At 28.9% G+C, this 21,464-nt stretch overlaps 1 protein-coding gene across 1 annotated transcript in view; it reads left to right on the top strand.

Moving 5' to 3' along the window:
* LOC113366251 (ion transport peptide-like) overlaps positions 1 to 21,262 on the top strand; it is a 40,862-nt gene extending 19,600 nt beyond the window's left edge. Inside the window, exons 3-6 of the mRNA XM_026607826.1 lie at positions 15,600 to 15,708; positions 16,631 to 16,790; positions 18,486 to 18,752; positions 21,135 to 21,262. Coding sequence (XP_026463611.1) covers positions 15,600 to 15,708; positions 16,631 to 16,790; positions 18,486 to 18,606 — 390 coding nt within the window. The 3' untranslated portion in view covers positions 18,607 to 18,752; positions 21,135 to 21,262. The remainder of the gene's footprint in view (positions 1 to 15,599; positions 15,709 to 16,630; positions 16,791 to 18,485; positions 18,753 to 21,134) is intronic.
* Positions 21,263 to 21,464: the final 202 nt, after the last annotated feature.

Below are 21,464 nucleotides of genomic sequence, written 5' to 3' on the forward strand. Positions count from 1 at the left end.
ATTTGTTTTTCGTAGAAAATGATAATATGAAATTTAGACTTCATTACTTGAGAAACTAGTTATGTAATAGATAATAAAAACATCTGAAATTTATTGATAACTATTTAAAAACTTCGTAATTTTTTATATAAAAATAAATACATTACTACAAATGGGTAGAAAACAATCATCATAATATAAAATCATTTATTTGGCAACATTTATTAATGAGTAATCATAATCATGATTTTCAAAACGCAAAAATACTAAATAAGCACTATTCATTTTAATAAAATCAACAAGGTTAATTTTTACAATGATTCATTCCATCCAGGTCAATTTTCATTATGAATCATATAGGTTTTTTTGCATTTTCCGCAAGTAACACAATTTTCCAATGACGTATGAAAAGTTTGATAAAGTAATAGAGTTATGTCATAAGATTTAGCTGGAAAAACTATCGCATGTCCAGAAGTGAATGCTTAATTACTTCAGAATGTATTCGTGTAATTGCCAATAATTAAAACTAATTCAATAGTTTAGAATAAGCAATTACTGCGACATTTGCAAAGTCATTCTGATATGTCTTGTGGTCTTCCTCAAAGATTTAACTATATTCATATATATATATATATATATATATATATATATATATATATATATATATATATATATATATATATATATATGCTGCCCTAGGGCAGGTCCGCGAGCTTAGTTAAACTTTCCTGAACTCGAACTTTTCCAACTCGATTCAGGGAAAAATAGTGTGAGAAATTTTCCATTGCCAACAGTGCCATAAATTAGCTTATTTTCAATTGAAAGCATGTTTTTGATCTACATTTTCAAGTGAAAATGGACATCGCTGCTGTCCGATGTCAGGTTGTCCAGAACAGGGTTTGAACTCACGACAAGAAATTTAATGATTTCTATTTTGTGCCTCCAAATCAATAATCCAAATCCATTGATAGTTGACATTGTTATAATTTTTTTTATTTTTGTAATTATTATATTTTTTGTTATGTTCTTATGTTTCAAGCAACACAATGAATATTAACTTCACAATAAATTGAATAAATAAAATTTAATAAGAAATATTTTAAGATCTTTGTTCTCTTCTTCATAACATGAACTGCTGAATGGACTCAAGGATTATGTATCGAAATTTACTTTTTACTTTATTTTTTGCGAATTGGATGCTTTACATAACTAATAGAAATATTTTAAATTGCATGTTCTTTAATATTATGTAATAATATTTAAATTCCTTATGAAGTGCTGAATAATGACTCCAATGATCAAGTGTGGAAATTTACTTGTTATTTCATTTTCTGGCGATTTTGCTGCTTTACATATATTAATTAAAATATTAGAAAATTTATATCATTTTATTTTTAATTTTTTAATTCTCTATCAATTCATGAAAAATAATATAGGTACTCATGTGAACTTTACTAAAGTTACAGCTGATTCAAACAAGTAACTCGAAACACAAAAGATCATATAACTTTTTTTTTCAAGTGTAATATTTCATTAAAATATTTCAAGTGCATTTTTCGTTAATTATTTGTAAACCAATATCTTTTAAACCTTACTTTTATAAGGTGCAAATAAAATTTTACAAGCATAGCTAAATTAATATGTTTAAATTAGATTGATGTTCATTTTTTTAGAACTTTACTTTATAAAACCTGTTACGTTTTAAAATTAACGGAAATAAGTAACAATAAAAGTTTTTGGATTCTCGAATATAATGATCAAATTGATAAACCTTCTAAAAATCTATATTTATAAGTGAAAACCGATGTCACTTCTGCTAAATATCAATTCTAGGTGGATATCGAATCTGAAACCTTAGGTTGCAAGACCAAAGCCTTTACCACAGATCTACGATAAAGACCAACATTTGGTACAAGAAGTCTAGTTACTTTGACTCAATTTGATAGTTTGAGTAAACAAAAAAAGTTTCTGATATATCACCGCTTTTTAGTACGACGCCTTATTAAAATCTTCTGGATTTGCACTTTTCTGTTTATTTTATCTTTGTCAGTAGTATTTAGAAAAATTCATAAACTTTAATTATACTAGATAAAAATAAAAAAAATATTTTCATTTATTTTTTAGTATTCTCTCAATCTTTTGCGTCTGCTACCTTATCTTTTATATGTCTGTAGTTTTTAACTTCTTCGAAAAAATTTTTCGTCTTCATTTCAAAGAAGTACAAGTGTTAAAAACACTACTCTTCCTGATAAGAAGTTTAAACTTAGAAGTAGATAAGGTCATATTTTTGTTTTAGAGGATGTCGCATCGATAAAAAGTTGTAATTTTCCGTAACTAAAAAAATGCTTTAAATATCGACGTAAAATAATTAGACAGACAAGTGATTCATAAAATGTGATTTATGAGGAGATATAATTATGGGATCCAAACAACCGCGCATTGTATAAATGGATTATATAAATATACACATTTTTTGGTTAATGATAATTTTAATAAAAACTAAAAAAAATAAGTGGAGAAATACAGGTTTGTAATTTGCATGTGCGCATTTTATTCAGGACGCCGGTACGCATACAACGACAGATCTCTATTCACATACGCGACGACTAATCACAATCGACCCGTATAGAAATGATATCATCGAGAGCGAATGGCGAATAATTGGCACTCGACTCTTATCTTATCTTATCTGCCGTAACGCACTTCCGTCGCATTTGTACGAATTTACACCCTAGTCGCGCCTAAAGAAGTCTTACTTCAAAAATATACAATATACAAATATGGTAAATGTGGTAAAGGCTTAGGTCTTGCAAACAGAAAGTTCCAGGTTCTATTCCCTTCCCGGACATCTGGATATCAAACATCACTTGTAAAATATAGATCTAAATATTATTTCAAGTGAAAATAACCTTACATATTTATATTACATCACGATTAGAAATTTCTAATAATAATGTCATCACAAAGAGAATAGTTGACTATGGATTACACTTTATCACCTCTAGGCTCAGAAATTACTTATCGGCAATAATCAATTTAAATGTTATTAGGAAGCTTTGATGATAATTTAATTATTCTCAGATATTTTAAAAGCAGCAGTATATATTAAACGATGAAAAACAAAGATAATCTATATAAATAATTTGATCATCATCATTTAGTTTTGAGAAACGCTGCACAAGTCTACAAAGCATTATGCTGGATAAAATTATATGATAAAGTATTAATTTTTTTCGAAGGAGGCTCGACTTTAGCAGTTTCGTCATTCAGTCAGTTATTACGTAGATTGTTAAACAATATATGTAGATGAGTTGATAGTAGACGATTGATATTTGACACGACCTATTTCTCATCTAGTGCTTATTGCAATAAAAAACAACTGCATCATATCATATATAAGCGCGAGCTTTTAAAATGGTGTGATATGAAGATAATGTTACAAATATGTTTTCCATGCCGTGAAATGATTTATGGCCTACGCAAGAGAAATAAGGACGGGTTTACATGATCCGCGAGATTATTCAAACGAGATTATTAAGGCAAATTAAACCAGAATTAAATATTCGTCCAGTCATTTAAGCTTAAATTAGGTAAGACTCTCGGAATTTGATATACCCAGCTGTAAGTCTGTAAATACTTGTATAATGACACCTAGAAGTTGTCTCAAAACCTACATATCGTAGGGTGTCAATACCATATGATGTATTCGCTGGTAGCTACTGATTACAGTTTACGTCCTTAAATAAAATACAATTTGAGAGAGATGAAACAAAAGCTACTAATTACAGTGTACCTATCTTTGAAAGACATTAATTGGAAATAGCATCGATTTTTTTTTTTTGTAAAAGCGAAAAACAATATTTTTGAAATAAACAATTGAACATTTTACCTAAATATCTAAATTTCAATTCTTATTGGTTAATTATGTCTACGTATCGGAAAGTCCATGCAACTTGCCCTAATTTTAAGGCAAAATGCTACTTACACTTTTGATTAGTAATACACATTAGGAATTTATCATTACAACAGGAAAAATGTTTTTCAAGAACATGTTTTCATCTCGAATCTCAACTATCTTCCATTGGCATTCTTCTCAAGAATCGTAAAGCACGTGAGAGTTTTTATACAGGTGTAGTTTTATTTTTGAACTCAACATGACGAAGAATAAATACAAATTGATCAAAAAAATAAATAAATTTTTATTGCATTCGCACACAATACATCAAGCTACCGGTAATAAACGCTAAAAAACTGAATTACTTTTGCCGAGTGAACAAAACTGCCGAAAACAATGGTAATCGAGATAAATGCAGAAAAAAGTTAGGTCGGTTTTTACTCAAACTAAGTTTTATTACTAAAGGTAATAAAACTTAGAAGTAATTAAAGTGGATTTTTTGTTTAAAAAATTAGCTTAGAAAATGTTTAAAAATGAAAACATATTTTTATATAGAAAATTATCATTGATCTTTTTTGTAGTATTTCCAGTAATTTAAATATGTAAGCCATTAACGAACAACTTGAAGCAGTGTTACTCGAATGATTTATTAAAGGTTTATTAAATATAAATTTCTGTGAAGTGATAAATTTAGTATTTCATATTTATTTATCGTCCTTAATAAAAAATATAATTTTGAACATATAATTAATAGTAATAGTTTATAAATATACTAAAAGAGTAGAATTTCGCTTATTAACGCAAAGGGGGTTTAAAAAGATAAATACAGATTCAGCTAATATTCTGGGGTCACCATTTTTTCCTTATGTAAAATAATAGGATTTTTGGTCTTGGAAGTAGAGTTGAAACTGATAATATGTTCGGAAAACATAGTCTTATACTGATTTGGACTTTTAGAATTACTAATATGTTGATTCATTATCTTGTAAATATATTGCGAACTTTCTCCAATATAGCAACAATTATATTATATTATCTAATAAAGTTACCATGGTTCATGTAAAATTTTTCTGATATTCTTGTAGCGATTAACGTGTTAAATAGATATAGATCATATATATATATATATATATATATATATATATATATATATATACATACATATATATTTATATACATAATTTATGTTCATGTATAATTGGTGTCAATTTGTAATTTATTTTTGCAAAATTTGTTGATTGAGCAGTTTCGCTTCCGTATATGTGCAATACTTGATCTACCTTAACACTTTGGTGATCATGAGCACAATTTTTTATTTCGAAATTAATCTTATTAAATACAATATAAATTGTGAAACTTTCATATAATTAATTTTGATGATATATGAAAATTTAGATTTTTTTAAGCCTATCTAAAGGGCGAACGATAACCAATACTCATTGTCAGAGAGGCCAAATTTATCAAAAATATTAACTTCGCCTGATTCCACTGAAAATATGTTCAATTATATGCAATCAATTTTAATTCAAAAATTATAAAATTTTAAGAAAACATTGCAACTAAATTACAAAATTATGATTGATAATTATAGGTTTATTAAAACAATTATATAACGTAAGATGAATTCAACTTTTAAGTTAAATTTGAACTAGTGCCATAATTATCTTCATTTTTTCTTACTTTAATTAAAAAAATAAATTGATAATCCAACGTAATAATTCCAAAACGACTTCAATATGGAGCACATTGCATCATAAAAAAGCCCATAAAAAATCTGTTCCTATTTTAATGATTCATTAGTTTCTCAGTGGCCTTGTGCGATTTATGTACGTTCGCATTTAAAATATTTTCAGTACAATCTCTCTATTCTTTGAAATAGATTGCGACACTATTAGAGGATAATGTACAGAGTTTTCTCAAATGAAAACACCGGGATCCATTTTTAAACATGAAAGCAAAATCTCGTCTATCCCAGAATTGTCAGTAAACGTTTTATTTGGATTTTCGCCAAGGAACTGCGACTCTCCAACAAACTGTCAAAGCCGACCGGCAAAGAAAATCATTATGGGGATATAGATACATAAACCGGTAAAAGATTTATTAGCAACATTTTAAATGATACGTAGTAATGGACTGGGAACTTTCCGTAGGAAGGAGGTAAAATGTCTTTGTCCTAATTCTATGTAATTCTATCTACTCTAAAAATTTTAACATTCTTGGTTATAACGTTATTATGCTTAATATTTCATATTTGCTATTCCTTATAGTAAAATTTATATATTAAATACGATCTGAAAGTTCTTATTAATTTTTATTCATTAATCTTTATAATATAGTAAATTCATTTGGGTATATTTTTATTTATGTGTTCAATATTCTTGATATGATTGAACACATAAAAAATATACCAAAATGAATTCAAACTATATAATAAAGTTTAATAAATAAGAAATTTTAGAATTAAAAAGATAAAACTTTCTATAAAATAGCACTTCGTCTACCAACGTTACATCTGATTCTAGGTTGGATACCAGCCCTATATCAAAGTCAGCCTTATATCAAGCAGTAGTTGTATAGACTTAGCACTTAGGATTATACATCTCAGATATACAGAGGTGAATTCCTTATTCAATCAGTTGAACATATAATCCTGTTTTTTTTTTCTATTTATTTATTTAGCAATATATACATTTCCATATCTTAGTCAGATAGGGGTGCCTGGTATAGGAGATTATGGATTGCTTTATACTAGTTTGCAAATTTTGGATAAAATAGAGACAAATTTTTATTTGAATTGAGCCAACAAGCGTCAACTCGAAATGAGATCTTTCTGAACTAAAAAGATAAAACGTCTTTGTTCAAATTCATTACATTATTTTGTCTCATATCTTATTTATATATTGCTGTTATTAATAATAAAATTATGGTAATTAAATATTGTAGCGATCATAGTTTTATCCACAATAAATGTAAAATTAGGGAAAAATATAACAGATTGAGTTTAAAATAGATAGTAAAAATTCGATAATTGTAATTATTATATTGATAATCAATGAATTAAAAAGTGAAACGTCTTCATCCAAATTATATTCACTTAAAATTCTTAAATTTTCTTGATCATGTTATTATTTCTTATATACTATTATATTATATTTTTACAAAGATTATTTAAATGATATTTTTTATGAAACTTATACATTTATATGAAAAAAATTATATTCTATTAATCATTTAAATGATTATTTAATCATTTTCAATCAATAATTACTATCACATGCATATGAATCATACCAAAGAAAATCATTTTTAATTGAGGAAAACATTGGGTAAGAGGTTTTTTATCACGAGGCTAGCAAAAACTTTCTGATATAGTAAATTTCCCCAATAAATAATTGATTTAATTGATCAGAATTAAGCTTTAACAACTTTGGAGAAGAAGTTCTGAAATTTGAACACAATGATAATTTTGTATAATTAAACCACTTTTCGTAGGCCTATAATATTTTAGGTTGTTTGTTAAAACCAACTCTATCGTCATACAAAGTTTCATCAAAATCTTTTCAAAAAATGAACAAATAATTTCAACAAAACGGCTCAGGCGATCTTTACCCAAAACTAATGAGTACGATATCTTTCAAACGATTTTTAAATGTTCATTTTACAAATGGATGGAAAAGTTAGCCTTAACTGCAATCAAAACGAGTTTTTATCGAATTTCATCAAATGGCTTTTAAATGTTTTTAAATCAGTACAGCCGTTTTTGAGAAAGAGTCGACTTGAGATCAAATTTTGACTCACATATACGCACTTATAGAGACATTTTGAAGTCAAACTATTCAAAATGACTTGAAACCTTGAAAGAAATAACCTGTGAAAACAAAAAAATCACAACAATTACAAATGCCTGTTTGTCAAAAAATTGATATAACTGTTATATAAATCTATAATATGTAGTTATTTTTGTTTTCAATATGATCAACTAACATATGTCAATACTGTATGAAAGTGAAATCATTGTATTAAAATTGTCTACATTGCTTGGAAGTGTTTTCTAACTAGCTACCCAAAATATATGGAAATGTACGTTTTTCCCTGTTGAAGAAATGTTTTATAATCATTTAATTTCTAGTGAATTCTTTGTTATAAAATCAATTTATTACCATTTATTGTTGGTCAAAAAGGAATGATTACTCCATCGGGAATGAAAATCGAAGCATCACGCATGGAAAAAAAGCGAAATGTGAAACTCGCATAAGACCGAGTACGCCGAGCGTGGGAAACCATCATTATAAAGTTGTGCAATAATTCAGATCAACTCTTCATAAGCATGAACTCGAAAAAAAGACTTATTTGTCGTACTAGGCACTCTACAACATTCCATTATATCGACGAACACATCTAAATCGCCATAAAACACTTTATTCTGTTTATTTGCCAAACAGAGTATTTAAATATACATCAAAGCAAAAACAAACTACTTAAATACACATTAAGATTTTGCTTGGGTAATCAACCTACTGCTTTCGTAAATTAAAAGCGGTAAACAGAGGCAAATATTGAAATTTAGGTTTAATAATCTAGGTTCATACAAAAACTTATTAGATAGCTCATTTTTACTATATCCATGTACGTATATAAGAATACTGTAATTCAATCGCCAATTATTGTCAGCGATATTCAGGACTTTCTAATACTTAAAAATAAACTTTATTTTAAACAATATTTTTCTTGAGCGTTCATTAATCAAGTGATCGATTTTTTAAGGATTTTTTGACCCCTTCTTAACCCTTGGTGTAACTTGGTGATATTCAAAATTAAACCCCCTCCTCCTCCCACCAACATCACGTGTATTTTTAGTTACGAGAAAAAATTGTAAAATTGTAAAATGTTTGATTTAAAAGAAAAATCAAATAAATACACGTGACATCATACTATACCCCTGCCCCCCCCCTCGTGATATTTCAAGATTTTTAGTCAAACCCCACTCCCCCTCACGTGATTAATGGACTCCCCCTAAAAACTTCGTCCAGAAACCATTAGTTCCAAGTTCGATACCCACCTAGGCCAACTTGATATCAAGCAGTAATAACATAGGATTTTTATTCGCAATTATATATGAAGAAGGAATTCAATCAGTTGAACATATAATAATGAATTGCAAAATTATGAGAAAATTAGAGACATATGTTTATTTGAATTGAGTTAAGAATTGCTAATTCGAATATTCAGCCAGCTTTATATCAAGCAGTAGTTATAATGAATTATCATTTGAAATTATATATCTCAAATATGGAGAAGGGATTTAATCAGTTGAACATATAATCCTGAATTGCACAATTTTGAGAGAAATGGAGACAAATTTTTCTTTGATGTAAGTTAAGAATTGCCAACTCGAAGTCTAAAAAATGGACATCTGGTTTAAAATGAAAAATGTAAAAAAAACAATGGTATCTTATTGTATATAAAACTCCCCAAAGTCCCAATTTATATTTTGATTAACAATCGATATAATGAGAAAAAAAAGAAAAAATATTTGAAAAATTAAAGAAGTAGAAAAAACTTTGAAATCAATTACATGAATTGTTACAGTACAATTTATGGCTTCAATAACCCGCGTAAAATATGTATGTAAAGTATGTAGAATAGTAAAAATAAATAAATCTTTAAAAAACAAAGATCTCAAGTAAAAATAGCTTTTAGGCATTTCTGCAAAAGTACTAATGTGACAAGTTCTAATTAAGCAGGTTAAAATTGTATCACAAATACTGAAAAGTCTTTTAAAAGTCATCTGTTAATTTAATATAACAATTTATGAAGACGTTCACTTCATATAATTATACACAGAAAAAAATAAAATAAACTAGTGATGCATGGCATCGTGCCTTAAGGCAAATGTACTGAAACTTTTCCTACCTTAATTTCAAGTTTTTAAAATTAGAATTTTATTATTCCAATTCGATTTCGCAGCGTCAAAGTCTAACGGTTAAACATTGCTAATCTTAGTGAACTATTTTGACCGCTAAATAGTTTTTTTCTTAACTTTTTTGATTGGATCTCCGAAACCGCTAGACCTGTCTTCCCAAAAATTTAATCTATTCTTCATTCTATCAATGCAAGTGAAATATTTTTTGAAACATTCAAACCGGACGCTCCGTTCACTCAAAAACTGAGTTGCCATTTATGAACTTTTTGCCCCGTATCTTTGAATTAGCTAGAATAGCCTGTGCCAAAAAACTTAGAACGTTACAAAATGACAAAAATTTGTATCATGACATACCAGAAAATAATTTTCGCCAAGACCCAAGCTCGTGTCGTACCAAAAAAGAATTAGAATACAATTTATTTAAAGACCATGAGAAGCTGTTCAAAGTTAGTCAGTCCTTTTACAGCATGTATAAAGCAATGACATCAATTAGCGAATAGCAAAAATCAATTTATTCCATCAGAGATCTAAAGAACATCATAACGCTGACAAGCTGCGAAGTGTTAGCAAAGGAATTATTTATCTAAATTGCAAAACATATGGACTTCGTTATGTTCAATGAGATTATTAGCATGATGTAGTAGAAGTAGATCTAGATAGTAGATGGTGTAGTATAGATGTAAAGGCAGTCTCAGTGCCATGTATTAATGGATGACTGACTGGTTTAAAACGTCGAGAGTTGGGTTCATTCTCATCAACAGACAGCTTGGCGCTGCTCCGCGCCGATTGAGCAGTTCGGCTAGGCCGATCACGTGTGATCATGAGAGAGGCGACTAGTGGCTCGCCACGCTGGGAACAGGGCTTACAAAATCGAATCATAAAAGAATTATTTCTAAAATATTTATTGATGAACTTAGGCAAAATTACATATTTTACTTTGATCATTGACCAGTGAACTATGGCCAACTCATTAAAATGTGCACACTGTTTTGCGTCGTCAGAATCGAGTAATGACGAGTATAATCGTCAGTTGAAGAATAAGATGCTCTGGTTAGATATTGGATAAAAAATATGGGTTTATTTTACAAAATTCAAAATTCTACCACTAAATTTCACTTTTTGGTTAACATAATAACATTATTTATATAAAAGAGCTCGCCCGTAGGTAAGCGATTAAGAGCGACGGGACTTGTTTCAGAGGTTCCGGGTTCGATACCCACTTCGAGCAGCCTGTTGTCAGCCAACAGTGACAACGATTTTCACTTGGAAATACATATAGATAGCAATATGTTTCCAAGTGAAAATAGTCCTTACCCGGAATTGCTATTACAGAAATTGTAATAATAATATATCATACAGAGATGTAACAACTGATTGGGTTGCCATCTGCCAAATAGACTAGTAAAGTCAAAATCAGCACAACAGCTTGTTATGACTATTAGGTTCTGATTGCTGTTCAAAAATAATATATATATATATATATATATATATATATATATATGATTTAGTAGTTAATTTTGATGTTGAAATATATGAGTGAGTTCTTGAGGGCGATACATCAAACAAAGAAAAGCCAAAGATTTATAAAATAATCTTTATTTCCTTAACCAACCAACGTAATATCCACTGATGATGACATTAAATTGAATGTCGAAACGTTTGGAAATAAAGATTATTTTATAAATCTTTGGCTTTTCTTTGTTTGATGTATCGCCCTCAAGAACTCACTCATATATATATATATATATATATATATATATATATATATATATAAATACAAATTGTGACTATAGAGCAAAATGACCAACTATTTTAATTTACTGAGTTTTGTTCCCTATTTCTGCAAACTGTACTTTTTTCAAATCCTATACTGTAATAGTACTAATTCGTATAACTTTTTGCAAATAAGTGGACCCTTCTAAATAGTAAAATTACTTGTAATTAATCATTTACTGAGTTCTGTACTCTATTTGTACTGTACTGTAATAGTACTAATTTGTATATTTTTTTTGCCGGTGGACCCATCTATATATAATTCCTTGCAATTATTCATTTATTGAATACTGTACTCTATTTGTACTGTACTGTAATAGTACTCATTTGTATAATTTTATGCAAATAAGTGGACTCTTGTACATAATATAATTTCTTGTAATTAATCATTTACTGAGTTCTGTACTCAATTTGTACTGTACTGTTATAGTACTCATTTGTATAATTTTATGCAAATAAGAGGACCCTTCTATATATGATTCCTTGTAATTAATAATTTACTGAGTTCTGTACTCTATTTGTACTGTAATGTAATAATAGTACTCATTTATGCAAATAAGGGACCCTTCTAAATAGTAAAATTACTTGTAATTAATCATTTACTGGATTTTGTACTTTATTTCCGCAAACCATACTCTTTTCAAATCCTGTACTGTAAAAGTACTAATAGTAAAATTTAATGGAAAGAAATTTCTCTAAAGTAAAACATATTGTTAATTAAGTCATTTTTTTAAGAAATTGTAGGAGTAAATTATATTTAAATTAAGCAAAATTTAAGAACTTGGCACAATGTGTGTAAAAAGCTTTCAACATTTTAAGCCATTTAATAGTGCATATCCCACATCAAAATTTTACTAGACATTTTCTTAAGTTATCGAAATAATGATGTTAAGTTAAGTTATTGAAAGAATGAAGTAAAAAGTCGTTGTATAAACATTATCAAAGTGATTAAATTATTATAAATATATGTATAAGCAAGTTGTTTGGATGCAGCTGCATTATCAGAAGGACATTCCCATTTAGCAGAAGAAAATATAATAATTAATAAATAAATTTGGTACAAAACCAATCGAAAATAGTTCTTTAAAATTACTATCTAAATAGAGTAAGCAATCTAATGAATTTACTCTTTATTAGGAAATTTTAACTAATATTTAGCATATTGTTAGATAATAATTAAAATAAACTTAAAAGACTTCCACTTAGAGATGCCCTCCTTTAAAATAAAATGTACTAAAGTATGTTGGCAAGTTTGTAAAATGGTAAAATTATACTATAATTTTATTATTGAAATATTTCGAATAAAAAAATAAAAACCTAAAAATGGCATGTTTTTACTAGTATATTTTAGTCACAATTAGTTCAAATACTTGTCATCTCACATAGTCAACCGATTTTGAAAATTTTAAATTCATTGTTCAACACAAACTCTTAATTTCTGAAAACTGTGGGGCAATTGTGGTATTTTTTTTACTTTGGTCCTAGAAATGTTATTCACAATCACGGTTCCACGGTTTAAATGAACAAAATTATTAAAAGTTTATTACAATAACCGAAAAATGGTCATAATATCACCAAAGCTTTAAGTTGCACTTAAAAGCTCACAATTTTCAAACAAAGTGAGTTAATTTTTTTCTAATTTTTTTAGGACAATCAATACTATTACCCTGATCTGGGGCACCCTACCTATATATATACATATAAATGTACATACATATTTGCTATGAAACATTGACAAATTTGCGCATTTGCTTACTTGTTTATCAACAATACTTTCGAAAAACTTCAAGCCAATTTGTAGAGAAAACTATTGTCCTACAAAAAGTTTATTATTATCGCTGTGTAAATATAAAAACATTCGTGTAACGAGGACATGCTCGGCATACATAAAATAACTTCAAAAAAATTAGCATGCCAAACCACATTGTCAAAGACATCTCTCATATCCGTCATTTCAAATAAAGACACGAACTACTGCCAATACAAGTGAATTATGCAATTGATAATGAATGAGTAAATATTCTTTTTATAAACCATACGTAAGATTTTATGATTATAGGTAATTGAGATAGTGACGTTAACAATAGGACATTATAGGCGCCAAGAAAGAAAATAATACATATACTCTATCATTATCCTTTCAATCATTTATCGTGACTCCAAAGTTCAGAATGCGAATCAATTATGAATTCAAATGGCTCGTTAAGTCCCATTTGAGCGTTTCTCGATAGTTATGCTAAAAATAAATATGTTACCATAGACCAGATAGAGATATATAATTATAATGTGATTTATAATTGTTTACTGTCGGATTGAAAAATGTGTTATTGTCGCATTTTATACGAGTCGCGAATGGCAACATATCAACTCTTTAGGTTTTATGGCCAAGTACTTTTAATCGACATTAATAGATCGTGATTAATATGATTGGAAGGCAACGTGCGGGATTTTCGGACAAGGTTAACTAGGAGAAAAATTCCCTTTGGAAAATACATTGTGAGACAAAGAATTGGAGTGAAAGGCTGAGTAATGCATATAATGTACTTAGGAACGCAAAACAGCAAAAGCATAGTCAATTATAGATAATTTCCGTATAACACGGTACTGCTATAACACGGTTCAAAAATTGAAAATATTCCCCTTATCAAGCGAACCGTGTTAAAGTGAAACCGTGCTAAGGAAGGACATTCTCTAAGGGTCTATCCCCTTTAGCACGGTTTCACTTTACAAAGGTTTAAGAATTGAGCTGAACCCTAATAAAATATAAAATATATGCTACGTAGTTATAGAATTTATTAAAACTCTCCTTCAGGTTGTTGGGTTATAATTTAACCCTTGTAGCTGTGGACTGTATTAAACACTGATTTGTTTGTATATTATGTATTTGTTGCAGTTCTAATTACAATCACTGATTTGTTACTAAGTTATAATGAAAGATTATTTAAAAAACTTGGTTGATTATTATTGGTTATTTAGAAGTGAACAACTAGTTCAATTAAAACACTCCGATACCTCCTCTACCAGGGGTAGCAACCATTCCGTGTAAAGCTTAAGGCCCTGAAGTTTGTCACCTTCTTGGCCAATATAATAAAACGAAAAAAAGTCCGAACAATATAATAAAAGCTTACATCATTCACCATGATACATCATTCACCATCCTTCATTTGAGCGTCTACGATCTATCAGAATGAAAGCCTAGGCTTACCCAAACTTTTGGTCATATTTCTTAAAAAAGGATCCTTCAAATGAAATGAGCTTAAAATATAGAAGAAAAGTTCACAATTTATAAAACAAGCAATCGAAAACAATTTAAAACAAAAAAGCAGATCATGGATCTGAAGGTAATTCAGGAAGATGCTCAGAAGATGAGGATATTTTGCCGACAAAAAACTCTCGTTTCAACTCTTGTGTTGAAAACGTAGTTATAAGTACGAAACATTATTTATTTCATTTAACACCCATTACTTCTCAAAAACAATTATCAAACATATCTATCTTAATAGTATAAATATTATAGTTATACTTCAAAAAACTCCTTAAAAAAATCTTCAACTACAGATTCGCTTCCTAAATTTTGAGCAAGTACAAACAAAAATTCAAAAATTAGGAAATACCTCTCGAAATAGGGTAAATGATAATAACCATTGCAAGAAAATATATAATGAGAATATTTTTGTTAGAAATTACAATGCAATTACACTCTTTTGAAAAATCTGGTGAAAGTTACAGTAATATTGCTTTAAATCCTGTTCTTGTCCTTTGTTTTATATAACACGGTCGTTTTTGGGAACGAAACTCCCGTGTTATAAGGGGGTTACCTGTACTAAATATGTAGATACAATATATGATATTTCTCAACAAATTTATAACACATCAGTCCTTTCCTAATCAAATCGGTTTGTCTGGATAAAACTGTATCTAGATAAACTGATCCCTTTATATCGAGTATCCACAAAAGCCAATACGATATTATGGAAAAAAAAAATTATATCTAGCCAAACCTTTAACTAATCGTCCAATTTTTTCCAGATGGTCCAGGGTCGTCAGCATTATTGGGTGCTCTTACTGCTCCTCGCTCTGGTACGTTATTCTTCCGGAGGTCCTTTGTCACAGGATGCACCAATTTATCAACAGTCAGGTAACTGGAATAGAAGAAACACTATTTATAATATATATTTATAAATAGATGAATATCAAAATATGTGTTTATGCACTAATTAAATAATCGACTAAGTTCATTCATACTCATACTAAAAGATTTGCATGTCTTGTTGACGTCTAACAATCAGAACAAAAAGTTGTTAAGTCACATTAGAAATCTATATCTGCGCAGCGAGAAATTTACTTTGGTTGATTTCAAGAAGCATATTTAGGCAACCAACTTAAAGACAGGCAACTTAAAGGCAACCTACTTAAAGGCAACCAACTTAAAGACAACCAACCTAAAGGCAACCACATAAATGTGTGCATTTATGACAAAGTTAGTAAAGAATGCTAAACTTGTTTCCATCCGCTGGTGCTATCAAGTTCTATTTATGGTCCGACCATTTTTTATTACTTCCATCACCAATATGTAGCATTGCATTCCATTTACACATCTTGACTTTGCTAAACGCTTAACAATTTTTCAAGAACTTGTATACGTGAACCAACTAATGGGCCGATTCTGCCTCATAACAACCCAATGTTATAGCAAGGCCATGTTACGCTCCAACTTCCATACATTGAATCGTACTGAATACCGTCAAAACGCCATGTATTTGCTGTTCATTCAGACGTTTTACACAAACTGCAACGTCACTCGCATGTTATGAAGCTGAGTCGGAAAGACCCTGTTAACAAAGATCGTTTGTTTGACATTTGTTCGGTTTCTAGGTTAGGTTTTCTATCTGACGGCCTGACTGCACAGCAACCACATGGCTTTTGTCAATATCCAGAACGAATTTGTAGGGAAAGTTTTTTATAGCCTTGCCATAACATTTATCTGTTATGCGGCAGAATCGGTCCATAAATTTCTACGATCTTGTCTATGATTAATTACAATTTGTTATAATTTTCAGCATTGACATCTGACTTTTCACCGCACAGCATCTTAAAGCGTTCGTTCTTTGACATTCAATGCAAAGGCGTGTACGACAAAAGAATCTTCGCTCGTCTCGATAGAATATGTGAGGATTGCTACAATTTATTCAGAGAACCACAACTCCATGCCCTTTGCAAGTAAGTAATAATAAAAAAAAATTCGACCATAGATTTGCTACCTAAATTTAGTGAAAGACTAAAAAAAATTGGATGATTTAGGAAAAGTCCTTTTGAATGAATTGAAGAAAGTACAACAGAGGAATCAACCTAATTCATATGATAATATAAACTTAATTGGTGCTTTACTAGTATACCAAAAATCAAGCACCACTGTTTAACTCTTTTAAATCTAGTTTCCTAGTTGTTTACCAAATCTATTTCATTTGCTTCATTAAAAGAAGTTTTGAAATAGAGAAAATATGATAATAATCATTAGGAGAAATCCATAAATTAACAAGACATGTAATTAGAAGTATTTCTATCAGAAATTTACTATATAATTTTGATGAATTTTAATAATACATGATATATTTCTTAAGTTTTAAAAATGCTTTTAATCCCATTTAGTTTACGAGGACTTAAGGTAGTTCAATGATTCACGCAAAAGCTTACATTAACAAAAAAATATTTAATTTAGGTTTTTATGGCAAGAGAAATGAAAATATTGCATTATAAAATGCAGTAACTTGAAAATGATGTACACCCATACCTCATTTTGAGTCGATTTAAGTTCCTAAACAATGCAAATTGAAACGACGCAATGTAAATTATGATTTTTTACATCAAAGCAAGTAAAGTAAAAAATAATATAACATTTCATTATATTAATACAAAAATCATTTAATAATATTTAAAAAATAAAGATTAAAATACAACACATATTAAGTTTGTCTATAGGAAAGCACCTAAAGATTGAAGTTAGGTATCAAATTCACGAAGATGCCTGTTTTTGTGAAAAAAAATGAACAAAGTAAGCGTTTCAAAGCACAAAATAAATATACAATTTTAATCCTTGCATACAAGACACAAAAAAGTATTAAATTCAAATAGACTGTTCAAATAATTTCTGGAGAACAACTTCTAATATAATCACTGGTTAGACTCTAACCAGTGATTATATTAGAAGTTGTTCTCTCTAACCGTTAGAGACTGTTGTCATACAAATTGATCCAAATATTTTTCCAACAGTTTCTTTTTAAACGTAAAATGAACTTACTTTGTTATAAGTGATATTTCTGCAAGCAGAATTGTTTTTTTTTTAATTTGCATAGTTCCATCAATCAAATACATGTACTAACTAGTGGTGCATGGCACCATGCCTTAAGTCAAATTGCTGGAACTTCCCATACCGAAAACTAAATTATTAAAAAAAAACTTTTGACACTTTTTGCTCCGTATCTCAGAAACTGTCATACCTGCCTTTGATCAGCATGTCTGCTTATCAGTAGGAATCGAATGTTTCTTGAATTATTCAAATCGGTTAAATCGTGTTTGCAAAATCGTCGACGAAAATTTGTAACCGCATACACACACATACATCCATTTTTTCTAAGGCATGCAAAAATGTTCAGAAACCTTTGAAACGTAAAGATATATAAAAAATTTCATTTTCGATTTTTTTGCGATTACTATAACTTACCCTACGGGGTAAAATAATTTGTTCGACTTAAAACAGCCAACCTAGATAATCAGGCAGTGAAAATTAGGTACTTTTTAAGTAGGGAACCAATTTCAAAGTGAGTTGTTGGTGTACAAAAATTTGCAATACCTCCGTATTCCTTTTGACTTTATAACATTGTATAAGATAGCTTTAATTTAGTGATATTTGAACAGGAAAGAATGTTTCACAACGGATTACTTCAAAGGATGCATGGAGTCACTTCAACTCAACGATGAGATCGAATTGATACAAACGTACATTAAGCAATTGCACGGAGCAGAGCCGGACTTCTAAGACACGTTCAAAATACTAATTCAAATGTGTCCGAAACCAGATTCCAAGAAAATATTATTTACACATCATCACAATCAATACAAACTCTCATCATCATACAATACCAAAACAATGAACGAAGGACATCAGTATTGTTTTCTTTATAAGTTTGTATTATTTTTATTATTATTATTTTTAGTTATAGTTACACTTATTATTATATTTCTGTAGTAAACTAGTATTTTTAAGTTTGATCCATTTTAATGAATTTTTTTAAATTATAACAACAATTTTTGATTTTGATGCCACATAATTTATTACTAACACTACCACTTTTTTGTGGTAATCTATTTTTTTAAATTTCGTCGATTTTTATGCAGTTTTACTTATTAGTCCAGTCAATTAAGCTTAAATTAGGTAAGAATCTCGGAATTCAAGATACCCAGCTGCAAGTCTTTTAATACTTGTATATTGACACACTAAAGTTTTCTCAAAACCTACATATGATATGGTCAATACCATATGTAGGTTTTGAGACAACTTTTAGGTGTCAATATACAAGTATTTACAGACTTACAGCTGGGTATCTCGAATTCCGAGGTGAACTTACTACAATAACTGGTCTATATACATTTTTTTTTTAATTTTATTAGCACAATACTTCATCATAAATTAATATTATTTTTACTTTTATTTTTTTAAATTTTAATTACACTTATGTTTAAAATAGTGTTATTTTATATGGTGCTAACTTTGTTTTTGTGAAAATTTTTTTTATACAATTTTACTTTTTTACCACTCACGTTTTTTTTTAAATTTTATTACTTTTTGATTTTGTTGCACACGATTTTTTTACAAAATCACAAATTTTGTTTTTTTAAAAATAATTTTGTGTTTTTAGTATTTTTGACTAACGCACTGAGAAGAATTTTTAGAGCTAATATATTTTTTCAGCTCATATTTTTGGAGACTGCTGCAATGCACAGAGATTGCACTTTTTTACCTATTTTTGCATGTAGTTTTTAGAAAAAAAGTTCAAAAATTTAAGGCATTTTTTAAAACTCTGAAACTTCAAATAACAAATCAATAAAAAAATATTTTCAGAACTATGTAGTCTGATCATAATGCTAGATTTTCAAAATTTGTTCTTTGTTTTTTAATTCCCCAAAAATTATTTCTCTTAAGCTTGAAATTCAACCAATTTTCTACTGAGATCGACATATAAACTCGTCATGAAGAAGTGCCAGATTTTTGCATATAGACGAGTATACTCGTCATGGAAAAGTAGCAGAATTTTGTATAATGACAATACGCATAAATCTATTGTCCATTTTGGCCAATTGGCCTATTTAAAATTAAAACCTACTTGGCTATTGTCTATTCGGATGGCATTTGTTTTGATCATATACTCAAATTTTAATAAATTTACAACATTTATGAAATAACTAGTGGTGTATGGCATCGTGCTTTAAGGCAAATTGCTGGAACTTCCCGTACCGTAACGAAATGTTCGAGGAATATTAAATGTTTTCAAACAGATTATTTTGAATTATGTAATATCGTCTAATATTTATAAGAATTATATAAACTGAATTACAAAATTTAAAATTATTTACTTAAAGTTTATCAGTGAGCTTTAGAACTTTAACCAGAATTAAAATTCAAATATTCAAAAAAAAAATTTTAAAACGAATTTTTTTTCCAAAAGTAATTATTTCATCAACACAAGCAGAAAGTTCTTCGAATCATTCAAATCGGATGATTATTTCTCTCAAAAACTGCCATTTTTTATACATTTAACTCTGTATCTTCTAAATGACTAGACCTGCATTTGCCAAAAACTAATCACCACTTCTCCCAATCATTACAAATCGAATGTATTTTAGATCATTCAAATCAGATGCTCGTTCTCTCAAAAACTCGATTTCTATTTTCTGCACTCTTTGCTCCGTATCTCCGTAACGGCTGGACCTGCCTTTGCCGAAAGCTAATCAGCACATTTCCCTATCAATAGGAATCGAATGTTTTTTGAACCATTCAAATCGGTTAATCCGTGCGCCCGAAAACGTGGATAAAAAATTGTATCCATACATACATAAACACACACACACATCGATTTTTTCTGAGGTATGCCAAAATGTTCAGAAACCTTCAAAATGTGGAAAATGCAAAAATTTTCATTTTCAAAAAAAAAATTCTACGGGAAGTTGAATAGTTGTATGTGGCTTACCTCAAAACAAAATTTTCCTCGATTTTTTGCGACGACACAAAAGTGTGCGCACCACAGTTAACTGGTTAAGTTATATTAGTACCAGCATTTCTTCAATTCTAATCTTCAAAGTATCTGAAAAAGAAAATGACTAGAGTTAATAAAATTATTTCCATAACGTTAAAAATAAAATCATTTGAATTATTTATTGTGTGTCAGACTACAAAAATATATGGTTTGCAGTAAGATTTTTAAAAGATGCCTTCAAGAAATTTTATCAGGACCTTTTTCAAGGAAATTATATTGTCTATTATATATTAATTGTATTTTTATTAATTAGATCGAACTGTTTCGGGAGTGGCTTTTTCAAAGGATGCCTGGAAGCTTTGATGCTGACGGAGGAAGACGAAAGATTTTCAAAAATGGTGCAATACGTTGGGAAGAAAAAATAAGTTTAAGAAAAAGATATTCAAATGCAACAACTAAAAATACTCACGGACATGTCACTATTAAAATACACAAAAATCGGACCAAGTCTTTTTTTTTTAATTTAAATTTAACTTTATAGAATAGTGCAATCTTGTACAGTCGTCGAGGAATATTTGTTATTGTCTTAATAGTTCAATTCATGCTGTCAACCAAGTTCAATTTGTTTAATAATTTACTAAGT

This window comes from Ctenocephalides felis, unplaced genomic scaffold (genome assembly GCF_003426905.1).
Source record: "Ctenocephalides felis isolate EL2017-DRISC unplaced genomic scaffold, ASM342690v1 CF-g0.4_SCAFFOLD_01170, whole genome shotgun sequence".
Classification (NCBI taxonomy): Eukaryota; Metazoa; Arthropoda; class Insecta; order Siphonaptera; family Pulicidae; genus Ctenocephalides; species Ctenocephalides felis.